General features: G+C 44.7%; 1 protein-coding gene across 2 annotated transcripts in view; it reads right to left on the bottom strand.

The window, feature by feature from the left end:
* LOC122790747 (ER degradation-enhancing alpha-mannosidase-like protein 3) overlaps positions 1–17987 on the bottom strand; it is a 765530-nt gene that overhangs the window by 293018 nt on the left and 454525 nt on the right. For both annotated transcript variants that reach the window (XM_044058342.1, XM_044058343.1), the window contains exon 13: positions 17492–17616. In XM_044058342.1, the coding sequence (XP_043914277.1) occupies positions 17492–17616 (125 nt within the window). The remainder of the gene's footprint in view (positions 1–17491; positions 17617–17987) is intronic.

The raw sequence follows: 17987 nt of genomic DNA, 5'->3' as shown, positions 1-17987 counted from the left end.
GTAAACACCCTGAGGGCTGTGGTGAGACCTAAGGGCAGTGCTCAGAACTGATAATGACTGGCTCCCAGCCTAAAGTGGAGATACCTTCTGGTGCGCCTGTTCATCTCGATGTGACAGCATGTGTCCTGAAGGTCTACAGAGCATATTCAGTCGTCCGTCTGCAGGAAGGGCAGAATGGACTGTATTGGGACCATTCAGAACTTTGATTTGGCAACCGACTTGTTTACAGAGGTCAGATCCAAAAAGGGTCTGAGGTCCCCCCATCTTTTTTGGGAACTAGAAATAATTTAGAGTAGATGCCTGATCTGATGTGGTCAGGGGGCACACTTTGGATTTTTTTTTTTTTTTGAGAGTAGCTTTGAAATCTCTACTGCTGCAGCCTTCCACTGATTGGGGAAAACATCGGGGGGGGGATTGTTCAGAGGGGGATTCTGGAAAAAGGGTATAGAATAGCCTCTGGATATAACTGTTAACACTGAATGATCTTTTGTGATGCCTTCCCAGGCTGTTGGGTGTAGAGATAAACATCTCCCGATTTCCTCCAGAGTCTAGCAGTCAGGCAATCCTTCAGGATTTCTGACTGGGTCTGTCCGAAAAGGACTCTTCAGACCCATGGTTCATTGGGCCCCCCCCTGCCTGCTGGGTGGCATCTGCCATTATAACCATTTCCCCGTCTGCCTCTGGGAGAAAGTTCCCTTTGGGAATCCTGAAAAGGACCTTGCGACTTATGGAACCACAACTTCTTTCCTCCACGTTGTTTCCTGGAAAAGGTCTGTTTTTGGGTAGAGAAGCATATCCCAAGGGCAGACAAGGTCTTTCCATCCTTTTCACTTTGGGAGAGTGCATCTTTAACAGTTAGATTGAAAAGTGTCAATCCATTGAAGGCAGTGTTAATGAAGGACGCCATATAGGGTTCAGAAAAATCACACAGCTGCATCCGGGAGTGGTGTCTGGTGGAAATGCCTAATCCATCTGTCCGTGAGGTACCATCTGCAGCATGAGAGATCAACCTCATGGAAGTGTTGGAAACAGATTGGAGGGTGGCCGTTCTTGAGGAAAAGGTCTTCTGTTCCTCGGCAGACATGGACCCTGGGGCAGAACTAGAGAGTTCCTTAACGAAGTCCCTTAGTAGCCTGGTTACATGTGCCAAGTAGTTCAGCACTCGCAATGTGAAGGTTGCTGAAGTGTAAACCTGCTTACCGAACCTGTCCAAAGCCCTAGACTCCCTGTTAGCAGGATAGACAGAGGAGCTCTGTCGGACCAGCTCCTTTTTGATGGCAGCTGCAACCACCATGGCATCGAAGGGAATTCCCTTAGTCCAGTCGGTCAAAAAGGGCAGTAAGGATTTTATCGGACTGTTTGGGAATAGGCTCCACTGCAATCGGTTCCTTCCATGCCCTGTTAAGACACAAGGTCAATAAGGGGGTGTCCACAGGGAGGGGGGCACCCAAGAACTAGATGAGCCTGACCCAAAGGCTTCCAGAAAAGTACAGTTTTGTACCTACCATAAATGTAGATGTTCGAGTGTATACACTGCTGCAGTCATTACACTTGGGTTATCCTGCCATCAGGCAGTTCCCCAGTCGGCCTGAGTTCCAAAGTCTTGGTCCGGCATCGGTTGCTGTCGCCTCCTCTCTGCCGTCAGTGCGACAGGGGTATACAAGATGCAGCCGACGTCATTTTCTTCAGTTTTTCCTTGTCCCAGATGTCAAGTGCCCCCAAATGGGTAGGCAATTCAAATTGCTAATAAAACATAGATAGGAAAAGCAAACAACAACTTTTAGTTACCAGCAAATACTCCCCATAGGTAGTAAAGGGTAGAAGATATAGGTACGTACCAGCAAGTAAGAGGGGAAGGAGGGAGGGTAACCTGGACTGCAGCAGTGTATACACTCGAACATCTACATTTATGGTAGGTACAAAACTGTACTATGTTCATCATGTTACACTGCTGCAGTCATTACATTTGGGTAGAATCCCAAAGCTGAGGTAGGGTGGCTGGTTCTATAAGGCATTAGGTGTGGCTATAAGGCCCTGCAGCACAGCAGTGATGAAGCCAGCTCTGGATTTAGAGTACAAAGGCAGATGGTAATGCTTGGTGAAGGTATGCACAGAACTCCATGTTGCTGCTTCCAAAATGTACTTGGTAGACACTCCTCTGAGGTAGGCAGTTGAAGTGGCTGTTGCCCTGGTGGAGTGAGATCTAATGCTGCTAGGTATAGGTTTCCCATGGTGTGTGTAGCAGAAACATATGCAATGTCCTATCCATTTTGAAATGGTCTGTTTTGAAATTACTTTTCTCTGTGCTCCTACAGCATATGCTACCAGTAATTGCTCAGATTTTCTGAAAACTTTGGTTTTGTCCAAGTAGAAGCGTAACTGCCTGTGAATGTCCAAAGAATGCAGTAGTCTCTCCCCTTTATTCTGTGATTTTGGATAAAAAGTTGGCAAGTGAATAGTTTGGTTTAGAGCCACACTTGAAACCACCTTTGGCATAAACGTAGGGTTAGTTCTTAAGGACAACCTGTTGAGGAAAGGTTCCACTGCCATTAGTGCCTGTAATTCTGAAACTCTTCGAGCTGATGTTATTGCCAGGAGCAGAGCAGTTTTCCAAGAAATATATTTTAATTCTGCTGTGTTAGCTGGCTCAAAGGGAGGTAAAGTTAATTTTTTCAAAACAAAGTTGAAGTCCCAAGTTGGAGTAGGTGCTCTACGGGGCGGTCTTATGTTTTTAGCCCCTCTGAGGTACTGTTTTAGCAAAGGATTAGAGAAAATTGGAGGATCCGTGTTGTAATGAGCAGAGATGGCAGAGGCGTGGATCTTGATGGATGAAAAAGAGAGGCCTTTGTCCAGCATCTCAGTTAAATATTGTAGAATCTGAGGAATGTTTGGGACAAGAGGGTCAAGGCTGTGAGCCTGGTTCCAGGCACAGAATCTCTTCCATTTATTCGAATAGGCTTTCCTGGTACTAGGCCTTCTGGCCTCCAGAATGACATCCATAACAGCTTTGGAGAGAGGCATTGCTTGCTTGACTAAGGAATTTTCCATGCAGCTAGGTTTAAGGTCTTTAGCTGACTGTGAAGTATCTGACTGTTGTGCTAAGTCAGCAGATATGGGACTTGAGGCAATATCCAGGGTATTTCTTGTGCTAAATTCTTTAAGATTGGGTACCAGTGCTGGCATGGCCAGTCTGGAGCAATCAGGATCATCTTTGGCTCTTCTTGCCTGGTTTTTATGAGAACCTTTGGAAGGAGAGGTAGTGGAGGGAAAGCATATACTTGTAGGTTTTTCCAGCTGAATGAGAGGGCATCCACTTTCAATGCTTGTGGATGGTAACTCCTTGTGCAGAATTTCTGTAGCTGGCAGTTCATTGGGGATGCAAACAGATTTATGTCCAGGCTCCACCATTTCTGTGTTATCATTCTGAATATTTGTGGATTCAATTCCCATTCGTGGGCATCCATGATGTTTCTGCTTAAGTTGTCTGCCAGTGTGTTTTTCTCTCCTGGCAGGAATTGTGCTTGCAGATGAACTTGATAGTTTAGAGCTGTGTTCCACAAGGTCATGGCTTGTCTGCAGAGGGGGTAGGAGTGAGTGCCCCCTTGCTTGTTTATGTACCACATAACTGTGGTGTTGTCTGTTTTTAGTAATAGTTGTCCTGGATGCACCAGGTCCTTGAAAGCTATAAGGGCATTTTGTACAGCTAACATCTCTTTTTGATTGATGTGAAGATGCCTTTGTTCTGCGGACCACTTGCCCTGAATACATGTTCCTGCCATGTGTGCTCCCCAGGTGTAATCCGATGCATCTGTTGTCAGTGTTTGCCTGGCTGTGGGTTGAGTGAAAGGCTGTCCCTTGTTGAGGTGACAAGCTTGAGCCCACCATCGAAACTCCTGTTGAAGGCAAGGAATTAGTGGTATAACTGTTTCCAAACTTTGACAGTGTTGAGACCATACACTCTTTAGGTACCATTGTAGTTTCCCCATATGCAGTCTGACATATGGAATTAGTAGTATGCAAGATGCCATGTAACCCAAGGCCTGCAGAATTTTTCTTGCAGGGAGTTGGGTTTTTGTTGCCATCAATTGAAAGTATTGAGTCAGTTGTCCTTGCTTGTCTGGCGTGAGATAAGCCATCTGGGCCGTTGTGTTCAAGCTGGCACCCAGGAATATTATCTCTTGTGAGGGCACTAGTTTTGATTTCTTTTCATTTACTGTGTACCCCAGGCAACTTAATAACTGTTTTACAAATGCCAGATGCTCTAGAAGAATGTCCTTGCTCTCTGCTTGAATCAGGCAGTTGTCCAGGTACGGATAAATTTGAATTCCTTTCTGTCTGCAAAATGCAATTATTGGTGCCAGGCACTTTGAAGACCCTGGGTGCAGTAGATAAGCCAAAGGGCAGTGCAGAGAATTGATAGTGCATTGAACCTGCTATGAATCTGAGGTATCTTCTGCAGTTTTGTCTGATAGGGACATGCAGGTATGCTTCCTTGAGGTCCAAGGTCACAAGCCAAGCTTTCTTGCCCAGCATGGGAAGAAGCTGCTGTAGTGTCAACATTTTGAATTTCGGAACATCCAGGTAAGTGTTTAGCGAAGAAAGATCCAGAATGGGCCTCCAGGCTTTGTCCTTTCTGGGAACCAGAAAGAGTCTTGAATAAAATCCTTGTCCTTGCTCTTGTGGTGGTACCTCTTGAATAGCTCTCATTTCCATGAGTGCTGTAATTTGTTTTTGAGCCTCTGCCCATTGACTTGGTGGCAGATTTGGCATTCCTTTTAACCTTGGCAGAGTGTGAAAGTGAAACCTGTAACCTTGCGATACAATGTTGAGAACCCATTTGTCTTTGGTGATCCAATGCCAATTGTGATAGAAAAGTGCTAGTTTTCCTCCCACGGGGGCTGCCAAGAGAGAGTTGTTTGGCAGCTGTAATGGGAAGTCATTGAGGCTGCTTTTCATATGGTTGGGGCCTGTCTTCCTCTTCTTACTGGCCTGGTGCACCCCATTGTCGAGGCCTGTAAGGACCCTGTGGTTGACCTCTACCTCTTGGATGTCTGTATCTGCCCCTTTGAGGTCTGTCTGTAGCCGGAAAGGACCAATTCTTTGTTGGCCAATTTCTGCTAAATCTTGGTGGCTGAACCTGTAAGAAATCCTTTACCGTTTGCATATATTTTGCCTTATCCTCCATTTTCTTTAATACCTCTTCTGCTTTAACTCCAAATAACACATCCTTCTGTAAAGGTGCATCCAATAATTTTGCTTTAATACGATCTGGTAACGTATGTTCTTTTAACCAAGCATGCCTTCTAATGACAGAACCTGTAACTGCTGCTCTACAGGAGGCCTCTAAAGAATCAAAACCACATTGCACAGTATGCTTTCCAACTTGTTCAGCTGCATGTAATAAATCCTGCAGTTCTTTAAAATTAGAAGGATCTGAATCTGGAAGCATTTTTTGTTTTAACTAAGACATCAAAAATTGCTGATATTTTAGCATGTGAAACTGGCAATTTAAGGCTCTTATTGCTAAGGTTGCAGACGTATATACTTTCTTTCCCCATCTGTCCAATGCTCTGGAATCTCGGTCAGAGGGGACTGGATTTTTTTGCTCATGAAGCCTTAATCCCTTTGGGTCCCTGAGAAATAGTTTCAGGGTCAGCAACAGGGCTTTTATACAGAAATTTATGTGAGTCAGGGACTCTGTAGTATCTGTCAGGTTTAACTGGGGCTGGAGGTAAGGAGGCAGGATTTAGGCTGGATTCAGTACACACATCATCCACGATGTCTAACACTGGCGGAATAGCAAGGGGTCTGTATTGAAGTAATAAAAGGAAGTCTCTGAGCCTTTTCTTGGATTCAGAGTAGTCCTGGCCTTCCCAATGGAAATGCTCCCTCATGGTATGTAAGATTTCCCCAAAGGAGTAGTCCTCAGGCGGAGAGGCTGATGGAATTGATTTCTCAGCATCAGAGTCCTCATAAGGGGGTAAAGAATATCCTAGGTCTGAGGATGAATCTGAAGAAACGGACACCTGGTCGGATGAGTCATAATCTGCATCCTGTCTGGGCCTTTTATCAGGAGGGGGATGGGACCCCCTGATCAGAGTGATTAGGTCTTCAGCCATTTTGAGCATTTGTTTCTTAGGCATGGAGGCCTGTCCTGGAGAATGCTGTATTTGTTTCTTTGTTTTTAAAGAGGCTTAGACTTAGCAGGGGGGTTAATGGTTAACTGAGTAGGTCTGAAAACACCCTCTGAAGCTTCGGGTTGCTCAGCTACTCTGGATCCCTCTGAAGGGTTAGCCTCGGTAGGCTGAAAAACTTGTGCGTCCAAAGGCCCAGCCATCTCCACGTGGGAGTCAGAGGCAGCCTGTGGTTCTGTAGAAGCGGTCGTCAGGGGCTGCGAACGCGCCTCGCTGAAAATCGGAGAACTGGCGACCGGCCTAGAAGAGGCTTCGTCGTCACGTTTGGGCCTTGGATGCCTGTCCTTGTCTTTGCACTTTTTATGTATTCCGGTCGACGGAAGTTCTGACGGCATGGTGTAATTAAATTTTCTGCCAAAATAATGTTGGGCAAAATCAAACCGACGTTTAATAGTGCGCTTGTTAAACCTAGCACAAAACCAACAACCAGTGACGTCGTGGTCTGGGCCTAGGCATGGGATACAATAGGAATGGAAATCCTTATGAGGTATTTGCTTCCCACAAGAAATACAGTTATTAACTTTTATTGACATCGGTCTGAGGTAAGAAAAAGTTTCCCCAATGGGGTACTTAGCTTTGTAGAAGACTTCGGTTCTGGATTCGGAATGAAAACCTCAGGAGTCGGCCGACCGGCACTTGCGCACTGCTTTAGCTTCGGGCACCGCACGGCAAGAAAGACTGAAGAAAATGCCGTCGGCTGCATCTTATATACCCTTGTCACACTGACGTCAGGGAGGAGGCAAGAGCAACCGACGCCGGACCAAGACTTTGGAATTCAGGCCGACTGGGGAACCGCCTGACGGCAGGATAACCCAAGTGTAATGACTGCAGCAGTGTAACACAATGAACATCATTGATTCCTCTGGGTTAGGGCTATGGGAAGACTAACCACCCTTCTGGTGAAGGTCTTAAATGATGTCTCCAAAGGAGACAACCTCAGGTGGGGATCTGGGAAACCCTTCCCTTTCTTTGAGATCAGTGTCCTCTGTGATGGATTCCAAAGGGGAATCTAAGTGTCTCCTTTTGCACTGGTGCTTCTGAGGGACCTCCTCTGTGGGTGGGGTGCTTTGGGGAGGAATTGAAAGACTCTGGGGGTTCTAAATTCGAAGTAGACTGGAAGTCGTTCTGGGCAGACTTTCCTGGAGGGGAAAGAGTAGATGTCTCAGGCACAAAAGTTCCTGGAGGGGGGCCAACTCCAAAGCAGGTAGAGTAAGGGCTCTTCTGGGTGCAGAGAGAACCCTCTCCACCACCTTGAACACCAAGGGAGATCAGGACATTGTAAGCACCCGCACCAGAGCCGAAGCCGTCAATGAGGAATCTCTACAAACCCCAACCGACCCTGGATCTGAGTGGGGAGTTGGAGCCAAACTGTCAAATGGCGAAGCCCCGAGAGGAAGAGACAACTCAGAAAATTTCGTAGCCAACATCAAGCCCTTGGAACAGATGACGAAGCTACACCTGCAAGAGTCACTCAGCTCCAAAATGGTCGGAGCCAGGCAAGACAGGAAGACCATCAGAGTCGAGGTAACCATACCAGTCGGCTCCAACTTCTCAGCTCCAGGAAGGCTCAGACCTGATAACTCTGAAATCTGGGGGTGGATCGGAGAAGGAAACATAGGGGCGAAGGTAAGACTATTGCTTGTGAATCTAGGAGAGGACGGAGCATGCAAGATCCTCAGCTCAATTTGTGCCTTAAGAAATTTGACCATCATGCTATCCACCTTGGCTTCAGAGAAGCTTCAGTAGAATCTAACAGAAGAAGCTACCAAAGCAGGCCTACAAGAGGCCCTGGGGTGCTGCAGGAGAGGGGCTTGGGTCTAGTTTTTACCTGGTCCAGGAACAAACTTCAGCTCCGGCAAGGAGGGGAGACCTGATTAACAATAGGCACCAAAGCTGTTGACTACAATGGTCTTGAAATTTTGGAAGGAGGGTCCCCCAAGTGGCGTCATCTACTGGGGGATCTCTTCCACTCCTTGTGCTTCTTGGAGGGGGGTTGAGCCCATGAAGTGGAAGGGGTGACTGAAGAAGAGGAACTAGGGAAAAGTCCTTTACACTAAGTTTAATATGGTGATTGATGAGTGCCTGCTGATTAAAGCTGCCACAAATAGCACAGGCAGAATCCAGATCAGCTGTCCCCAAACAAACCACACTGTTCCCAAACACACCACACATTCAGAGTGCACATTGGAAAGTGGGATTTTGTGCCCAAAGGTGCTGCACTTCTTAAACCCTGTGGGTTTTAACTCTATAAAGAACTAGAAGCTAGCTGTTTTTTTACATATATGTAAATATATACAACTATACATATAAAAAAGCGGTAAGGAAGGGGAAGGGAAGAAAGGGAAAGAAAGAGACCAAAAACTCTGTTTTTGAGACTGGCTGAAAGCCGAAAGAAAGACAGAGAATAGGAAAAGAAACAACTAACAAATTTAGCTTAGGTAAATTGCAAAGAAATCACTCACTGATCAAAAGACCACCTGAGGAGATCAGAGTGCGAGAACCTGATGTGTAGCGAAGTGCAGCAAATAAAATCTAAGGGATTTGAAGGAAAGGAGCATCATAGGTAGGAGAGGAGCTCAGATACTGGAGCCTTCAGCTTTGGTATGTAGCCAAGTTGGATCAGATGATCGATCCGAAATCCTTAGGTTGAACAGCAAATGAAGGCAACAACATCAGATCAGTGGTTATACAGCTATCTGTCTAGCACAGTCATCTTGCAAAAGAGTCTCAGTAAGTCTAGTTATATGCTGAAAAAAAGCTATTACAGATTCCCCACTACAAACAAAGCAGTCCAGACCAATTTGTAAAATAAGACATTCATAATCCTGCAGCTACTTTCCTGGCCCAGATCCACCAGACCAGTTGTTAAAATAACTCATCAATAGACTGTTTGACATTTATACCACCTAATACATTAAATCATACTCCTAAAATCTTATTTATTTTCCCAAACTATGTCTGCTAAATATATGATAACACAAATCATTACTGTATTCCTAAACAACTACTATAGAGGTTAGAAAATTACACTGCCAGCTACATGCCTCCACCACCAATCACTATACGAGGTCTAAACACCAGGCTGTAGCCAACTCTGTGGCACAGAGGGAAAACACTTTGACTATGATGCAGGCAACCAGAGTTCTATTGATGATCTGAGTACCTGTAGGAAATGGCCCAAGATGAAGGCAGTGAGAGTCAGTTGCAGTGTCATCTATACTGTGGGGGCAGCTCTGGCACACCATAACACTGACACCTAGTGGGAGCACTTTTTGTGAAGTTTGAGCCTGTGCTGTTATGCTGCATTGCACTGGTAGATGAGAATCTGGTATGCAAGGCATGATCCCTCTTGCAAACAGCAAAAGCACAGTTTAGAGGAGTTGCTGGGGGAGGGGACTCTCACAGATAAGGGTAGGCCACCCCCAACCAGCTGTCCTGCTCTCTGCCACCAGACATCTGTCAAAGAACAGAGGGATGATCAAGGTTCTCAGCTGGGAACAAATGGGCCATAGAGTTCTTGCTAATTCCAGGTATACCCAGATCCACTGTCCAAGAAAAAATGGGTCAATTGGGTGCTGGTAGTGAAGCAATTGGACAAGGTCCTTGAAGAAAGAAAATACATAAAATTAAAAAATAAATAAATACAAATAAAAAAAAAAAAACAGCTTCCCAAACATACTGATAAGACCACTTACTACCAGCTGTGTATTTCTGAGCTTGAGTTTGGAGTTACACAGGCTCAGGTGGGAAGGCAATATCTGCTTGATGGGTGCCTGCTAAATGCTTGAGGACCAGCCCTATGATCCTCAGGACTGCAGAACTGCAAGTACAAAGTAAGGAATAGTTTTATATTATTTATTTGACCCTCTGCATCCATGACCCAAGTACCAGATGCACAAAAGTACACATTAGATAGGCAATAACTAAATACACATGTAAAATGATTCCTGAAATTACACAGGAGAAAAACAAAAAGCAAATTCAAAGTTACACTGATGTCACAAGAAAACAAATGGAGATTTTACAACTTTTGTATGTACTAAAATATTCTGAATAATTATAATTTCAATGCCTATTAGAGTGACAATAACTCAAGCAACTGTACTAATGCTTGCACAAAATAGCCCCTACAAGAGAATGCAAGAGTCAGGAGATGAAAGAATAGTATGGACGGACAGCTGTAAAATGAGTTGTGGAGAAGTTACTGGGGTGAAAGAATAGCTGTGGACAAGTTAGTGAGAAGTGGAATCAGTAAAGTCAATAGTCGAGTACAGCAATAGATGTCAAGGATATCAGGAATTTACAACTATTGACTAATGTACCATTAAGTTAAATTTACCCATTCACAATGATACAGATATCCCCTCTAGTTTGTGTTGTGAATCATTAGGAGTTACAGTTCATGGGCACAGACATATACAGTGAAACCTCAGCGACTTGTAATATTTTCTCTCTCTTTCTCTACCATGAGATTCGTCTATCTAGGATTTAGTACATTAAGTGTCATGGATATTGGGAATATCAACATGGTTTGGAATGGAGCTAAAGCAACCTTGCAAAATCATTTGAGAAGTATAAAATCACGTTTGAGAACTCAGTGTTATTGTGCAAGAATCGTGCTGTATTTTTCAAAGTGTCAGTATTTGCAGTTTTGGGCCTCACATTTCTGACATAAAGCACTGCCCCTAGGGGCAGGAGGATGGTATGGGTTTGAATACCTTACAGATTTATTGCCCTTGTTCATAGGGGACATGGGCACCACCTCAGGAGTGAATTTCTGATTCCCCATCCATCTATCCAAATAGGTCTTGAAGAGGGCCATGGCCAGACTCTGCTTAATGTGAATAAGAAGTCTATCTGAAAGGAGGGCTAATCTCTAAGACACATATCTGTCTCTCCAGCATGTTCTATTTGATCCATTGACTAAATATAGATCCTTGGAATGGGTGATCCTCATACTGTTTGTCTTGTGGATATGTAGCAGCTCCATAAAGGCTGGATTTGCTTTTTAGGTTAGGCATAGGTCTCCCCTTAGTAGTTGATAGGAGATAGAGTAAAGCGAAAGGGCCTTCAGTCTATCCACATAAGACATGTTCCTTATGCCCTACATTTTCTTAGTGAAGAACCTTTGAGGTTGCTCCAGTTGTTGTAAGTGCCTAGTCAAGTACATTCCAAATGGTGCCTTGTACTTGATTATTGGCCTAATAAGGGCTGCGTACAGTTGGATTAAAATCTCCCTAGATCTGGACGCCATACTTTACTAGTAACAGAATAATACAAAGATCTAGTTCCTTTACAACACAGTCCATGCAAACTGACTCCTGAGGAATTTAGATCTTTAGTTTTGCACAATGAAGTCTTCAAAACTCAATACTGGATGGCTTTTCCTTTTAGTATCTTTACTTGGTATAGGAAAAGTACAGTTTTGTACCTACCATAAATGTAGATGTCCGAGAGGAATGCATCTGCAGTCTTTACAAATGGGTTGTCCTGTCGTCAGGCAGCCCTTCGGTCGGCCGGATTCCAAAGTCTGGGTCTGGCTTCGGCTGGTGTCGCACTTCACCCGACGTCATTGCGGCAGTCATTCGGGTATAAAGGCATCAGCCGACGCCATTTTCCTCAGTGTTTCTTGCCCCAGATGCCAGGTGCCCTCTTGGATGGCTAAATTTGGATAAATGCCAAAGTTTCCAAATAGTAGAGAGCAAACACACAAAATAAGCATGTATGTACATATATACAAACAAATACACCATAATAGATCCCCCCCCAAGCTAGCTGAAGATTGGTAAGTACCCTAGGAGTACCTCAGAGGGGAAGGAGGGTGGGTAATCCTGACTGCAGATGCATTCCTCTCGGACATCTACATTTATGGTAGGTACAAAACTGTACTATGTCCTTCAAGGATGCATCTGCAGTCTTTACAAATGGGTAGAATACCATAGCTAAACTAGGGGAGGAGGAAATGAGAGTAGATTATGGTGTAGTCAGGATCCCTTGCAAAACAGCAGTGGCAAAACCAGCACGGGATCTAGAGTATAGAGGTAAGTTATAATGCTTGGCAAATGTATGCACGGAGGTCCAAGTAGCAGCCTCTATAATGTCCTTGGTAGCCACTCGTAAGAAAGCTGTGGTAGTGGCTGTAGCCCTTGTGGAGTGAGGCCTGATGTTCTGTGGAGTTTTCTTTCCATGGTAGGAGTAACAAAATCTAATGCAATTTCCTATCCATTTGGAGATTGCCTGTTTAGAAATTGGTTTTCCTTCCTTTCCTGTTGCATATGCTACCAGAAGCTGGTCAGTTTTTCTATTGTTTTTTGTCCTGTCCAGGTAGTAGCGTAATTGTCTGTGTACATCCAAGGTATGTAAGAGCTTTTCTCCCTGTTCTGTGGAATGGGAAGAATGTAGGAAGGTGGATAGCCTGATTTAAAGAGACTCTGGATACCACCTTAGGCATAAATGTAGGATTTGTTCTCATGGACACTCTATCTTGATGGAAGATCAGGAAGGGTTGTACTGCCATTAATGCCTGTAGTTCAGAGACCCTTCTTGCTGAAGTTATTGCCAGCAGGAAAGCAGTCTTCCAGGATAAGTATTGCAATTCTGCTGTAGCTGCTGGTTCGAAGGAGGTAGAGTCAGTTTTCCAGCACAAAGTTCAAGTCCCATGCTGGCAATGGAGGTTTCCTGGGAGGTTTTACATTTTTAATTCCTCTCAGAAACTGTCTGAGCAGAGGATGCGAGAAGATAGGAGGATCCAAGCTGTATTCTGCTGAAATAGCTGATGCATGTATCTTGATGGAGGAATAGGACAGGCCTGTATGGAAGAGCTCCGCCAAGTACTCCAGGATGTTGGCTATGTTCACCAGTGTCACATCTTGCCCCTTTGCAGTACTCCAGATGAGATATCTTTTCCATTTTGCTGCATAATTCTTTCTTGTTGAAGGTCTACGAGCCTCCAGGATTATGTCTTTAACCCTTTGGGATAAATTTGGGTTAATTGCTGTTATGTAATGTTCCAGGCAGTTAGCTGCAGAATTTTTAGGTTTGGATGCAGGATGTTGTAGTTGTTCTGTGTCAGCAGTAATGGAATCAGGGGCAGTGTCCATATTTGTTCCCGGACATGCTCCTCAGCAGTGGATACCAATGTTGTCTTGGCCAGTCTGGGGCTATCAGAATGATCCTCGGACGTTCCTCTTTGATCTTGAGAAGCACCTTGTGCATCAAAGGAAGTGGTGGGAATGCGATGCTGTCAGGTTTTTCCAACTGAAGGATAGGGAGTCCACCTTCCAAGCAAGTGGGTGGTAAGTCCTCGTGCAGAATTTCTTCAACTGGTGATTGAATGGGGATGCAAACAAGTCTATTTGTGGTAATCCCCATTCTCTTGTGATGGTTTTGAAGATGTCCGGATGCAGCATCCATTCGTGGGCATCTGTTGTAGTTCTGCTCAATATGTCTGCTAGAATGTTTTCCTTCCCTGGTACATAAATTGCCTGTAACTGAATGTTGTAGCTCAGAGCCACATCCCATAGGTCCAGTGCCAGCCGGCATAGAGGGTATGAGTGTGTGCCTCCTTGTTTGTTGATGTACCACATCACTGTGGTGTTGTCTGTCCTTATCATCAACTGGCCTTCTTGGAGAAAAGGTCTGAATGCCTGGATTGCCAATTTTACTGCCATCATTTCTTTTAGATTTATGTGCAGGTGCAGCTGGTCTTGAGTCCATAGGCCTTGAATGCACTTGCCCATCATGTGTGCCCCCCAACCGAGGTCTGAGGCATCTGTCGTGATGGTTTGTCTTGGTTGACTTTTGCAGAAGGGTAGTCCTGTGTTTGATTGACAGGCCTGAGCCCACCATAAGAACTCTTGCTTCAGGCATGGGATCATTGGAATTTTGGTTTCTAGGCTGTGCTTGTGCTGAGACCACAAATTCTTTAGGTACCACTGTAGCTTTCTCATATGCAGCCTGGCATGAGGGACCAGTAGTATGCAGGATGCCATGAAGCCTAGAGCTTGTAGCACTTTTCTTGCAGTTAGATGGCTCTGCTTTGTTAATGCCAAGAAGTAGAGGGAAAGTTGCTCTTTCTTTTCTGCAGTTAGAAATGCCATTTGTTTTGATGTGTCCAGTTCTGCACCCAGAAAGGTTATTCTTTGGGATGGAATCAGCCTTGACTTTTTTGTATTGACTGTATATCCCAGGGCTTGCAGCAGGTAGATCACTCTTTGTAAGTCTTCTGATAGTTTGTTTTTGTTGTCCGCTTGTATCAGGCAGTCGTCCAGGTAGGGATAGATTTGAATTCCCTGAAGTCTGCAATGAGCGATTACTGATGCCAGGCATTTCGTGAACACTCTGGGCGCAGTAGATAAGCCAAAGGGCAATGCTGAGAATTGATAGTGCTCTGATCCTGCAAGAAATCTGAGGTATCTTCTGCAAATTGGTCTTATGGGGACGTGCAGGTATGCCTCCTTGAGATCTAGAGTTACCAGCCAAGACCCCTTGCCCAGCATGGGAAGAAGCTGCTGTAGGGTCAGCATTTTGAATTTTGGAACAATGAGGAATGTGTTTAAAGCGGACAGGTCTAGAATAGGCCTCCATTTGTTTTCTTTTCTTGGTACCAGGAAGAGCCTGGAGTAAAATCCCTTCCTTGCTCCATAAATGGTACCTTTTCCACAGCTCTCATTCTTAATAATTGAGATATTTGTTTTAGAGCTTCTGCCCTTTGAGAAGGTGGTAGGTTTGGCATTCCTGTCTTTCCTGGTAGTGTATGGAAATGGAACCTGTAACCTTTGTCTATAGTCTGCAAAATCCATTTTTCTCTTGTAATGCAGTGCCAGTTTCTTGAAAATAATGTTAGCTTTCCGCCTAAGGGTGCTTCTAGTTGTTCCCTGGTAGGCGGTGCCACCGCCAAGTCACTGTGATTGAGTTGTTGTAGTGGTGGTAGCTGTATCCGTGCCTCGTTGGTTGTTACCCTGCCACTGGCGACCCCTGTAGGCACCCCTGGATTGGTTTCTGCCTCTAGAGCCTATTCCTGCCTCTTTGTGCCTTAGAGGAGTCCGGAAAGGACCAATTCTTGGAGGCCCGTTCCTGCTAAACCTTGGAGGTTGAACTTGTAAGAAATCTTTCACTGTTTGCACAGATTTTGCTTTCTCTTCCATCTTTTTTAGTACCTGTTGTGCGTGGGCACCAAATAAACTGACCTTGTCCATAGGTGCATCCAAAAGCTTAGATTTGACATGGTCTGGTAATGCCTGTTCTTTCAACCATGCATGCCTTCTGATAACTGTGCCAGTCATGGCTGATCTAAAGGAAGCCTCCAGTGCATCATAGCCACATTTTAAAGAATGGTTACTAACCTGCTGTATGTTATGTAACATTTCTTGAACATACTTTTTATCTAAAGATTCTTCAGAGGACAGCTTTTCAGTCAACTGGTCAAGCATAAACTCTTGATATTGAATCATATGAAATTGGCAGTTCAAAGCTCTAGCTGACAAAGTAGCAGAGGTGTAAACTTTTACCCCATCTCTAAGGACCTGGATTCCCCTTTCAGAGGGAGGGGTTTTAGAAGAAGTAGCTGCTACGGCTTTAGGGCCCTGGGAGATAGTCTCTGGATCTGCAAAAGGAGCCTTATATAAGTGGTGATGAGTGTCCGGGACCCTGTAGTACCTATCGGGATTAGCAGGAGCCGGAGGTAAAGTATCAGGAGCAGTGCAAGCATCATTAAATGCATCATCAACAACAGGTAGAACTGGAGGTATAGCTAAAGGCCTATGCTGTGGCAAATGTAGAAAGGTCCTAAGCCTTTTTCTAGAGTCTGAGAAATCTTGGCCCTGCCACTGAAATTGTTCCCTCATAGCATGCAAGGTTTCCCCAAAGGAAAATTCCTCAGGAGGAGAGGCTGAAGGAATGGACTCCTCAGCATCAGAGTCTTCGTAAGGAGAATAAGAAGCCTCAGGAGGGTCTGTATGTTCTGAGTCATCAGAGGAATCATCTGTAGCTACTGGCTCAGGGGGCTCTGCTCTAGGCCTCTTTTCTGGAGGAGGCAGAGAGGCCCTGTCTGGATGAGGCTGGGCTCCACCTATTAAAGAGATGAGATCCTCTGCCAAAGAAAGCATATGGGAGCTGGTGCTGGGCCTGTGAGAGGGGGGCTTGGCAGGCACAGGTTTTGATGCTTTGGCTGCTTTAGCCCTGGCAAAGGCCTTAATAGACATAGCTGGGGGAGGCCTAGCAGCTCCACGTGCAGGGGTAGAAATATCTAGGGGAATTGAGTCTGATAAATCCTGTGAAATCGCAACAGAAGGTTGGATTTCAGAAGCCGTCTCTACCAGGTTAGAAGAGGCCTCGGTAGAAGGCAAGTTATCGGCTGAAGAAAGAACCGCTTGCTCGGTTTCGGCCGAAACCGAGACACTCGTGGTTTGCTTAACCGCGGCTTCGGACGAAACCGCGGACCGCGAGTGTTGGTCCTTTTCTTTGCATTTTTTGGTTATTTGCGTAGTCGGAGGATCCGACGGCATAATGTAGGCAAAATCGGAGCCGAAAATCTGCTCAGCAAAGTCCGAGCGACGTCTAAGCGTCCGTCGGTTAAAAGAAGCACAGGCTAGACAAGCTGCTACGTCGTGGTCTGGGCCTAAACAATGAATGCAATAGGAGTGGAAATCTTTATGAGGTATTTGTTTCCCACAAGATAAACAGTTATTAACTTTCTCTGACATCGGCTGAGGCAAGAAAGAGTCCCCAACGGGGTACTTAGCTTTATAGAAGTCTTCGAAGTAGTATTCGGTAGAAGTAATCTCTGGATCTGACCGACCAGCACTTGCGAACAGCTTATGCTTCGGGCGCCACGCGGCAAGAAAGACCGAGGAAAATGGCGTCGGCTGATGCCTTTATACCCGAATGACTGCCGCAATGACGTCGGGTGAAGTGCGACACCAGCCGAAGCCCGACCCAGACTTTGGAATCCGGCTGACCGAAGGGCTGCCTGACGACAGGACAACCCATTTGTAAAGACTGCAGATGCATCCTTGAAGGACATCATAAAAGCAGTAGTCTTTAAATTAACAGCTATTAAAAAAATGGATCATTATCTCAAAATAGTTTTTATCACCAATAATTATGTTGAATGTTACTAGGAGAACTTCTGCATACAGAAACATGAAATGTTGCACACATTTTTTCAAGATTATGGGATGATAAGCTAACATTATACTACATATTTTATTAAATAAAATATTTTCTACATAATTAACAATATGACACTTCTTGATATAGCTAGTGTCTATATCTCTGACAAATGTAAGCTCATTTACCTATCCTCGTGTCTTCCAGTACGAACATCCTGTACAGCAGCGAATCCACAAGAGACTCTGGCATGATTATTTAAACTATCCACAATAGACTTCCCAACTTTCAAGTAGTAGGGGTCCCTGGTTGCCTGAAAAATAAAACACAGAAATAACATCATAATAAGAGCAAATACAAAAAATCTAAGTCTTAATTTTAGACCACATGCAACTACTAAAAATTAAACAATCTCTAGGTAAGAGCACACTTGAAACAAAAAAGGGAAAAAAATTATGTGAGAACATTGTCAGTAACTTTATTCAGAAGCCTGAGTGATGGAAGACCACCATTAAGTTATACCTAGAGAGTAACAGGGGGATTTGACCTCATAATGAAAGATTGTTAGAATGTATTAAAATGCTATAGCTGTCAGAGGAACAAACCAAATGAATATAAAAGAAACAGAAGCTTGAAGTACTTGTAGCAAATGTCAGGTACACTAAAACCGTTATGAAGTAAGAA

Source organism: Protopterus annectens, chromosome 16.part0, assembly GCF_019279795.1.
Source record: "Protopterus annectens isolate FY-2018-M chromosome 16.part0, PAN1.0, whole genome shotgun sequence".
NCBI lineage: Eukaryota > Metazoa > Chordata > Ceratodontiformes > Protopteridae > Protopterus > Protopterus annectens.
The sequence above is the reverse complement of the archived record's forward strand: the minus strand, read 5'-3'. Positions and strand labels throughout refer to the sequence as shown.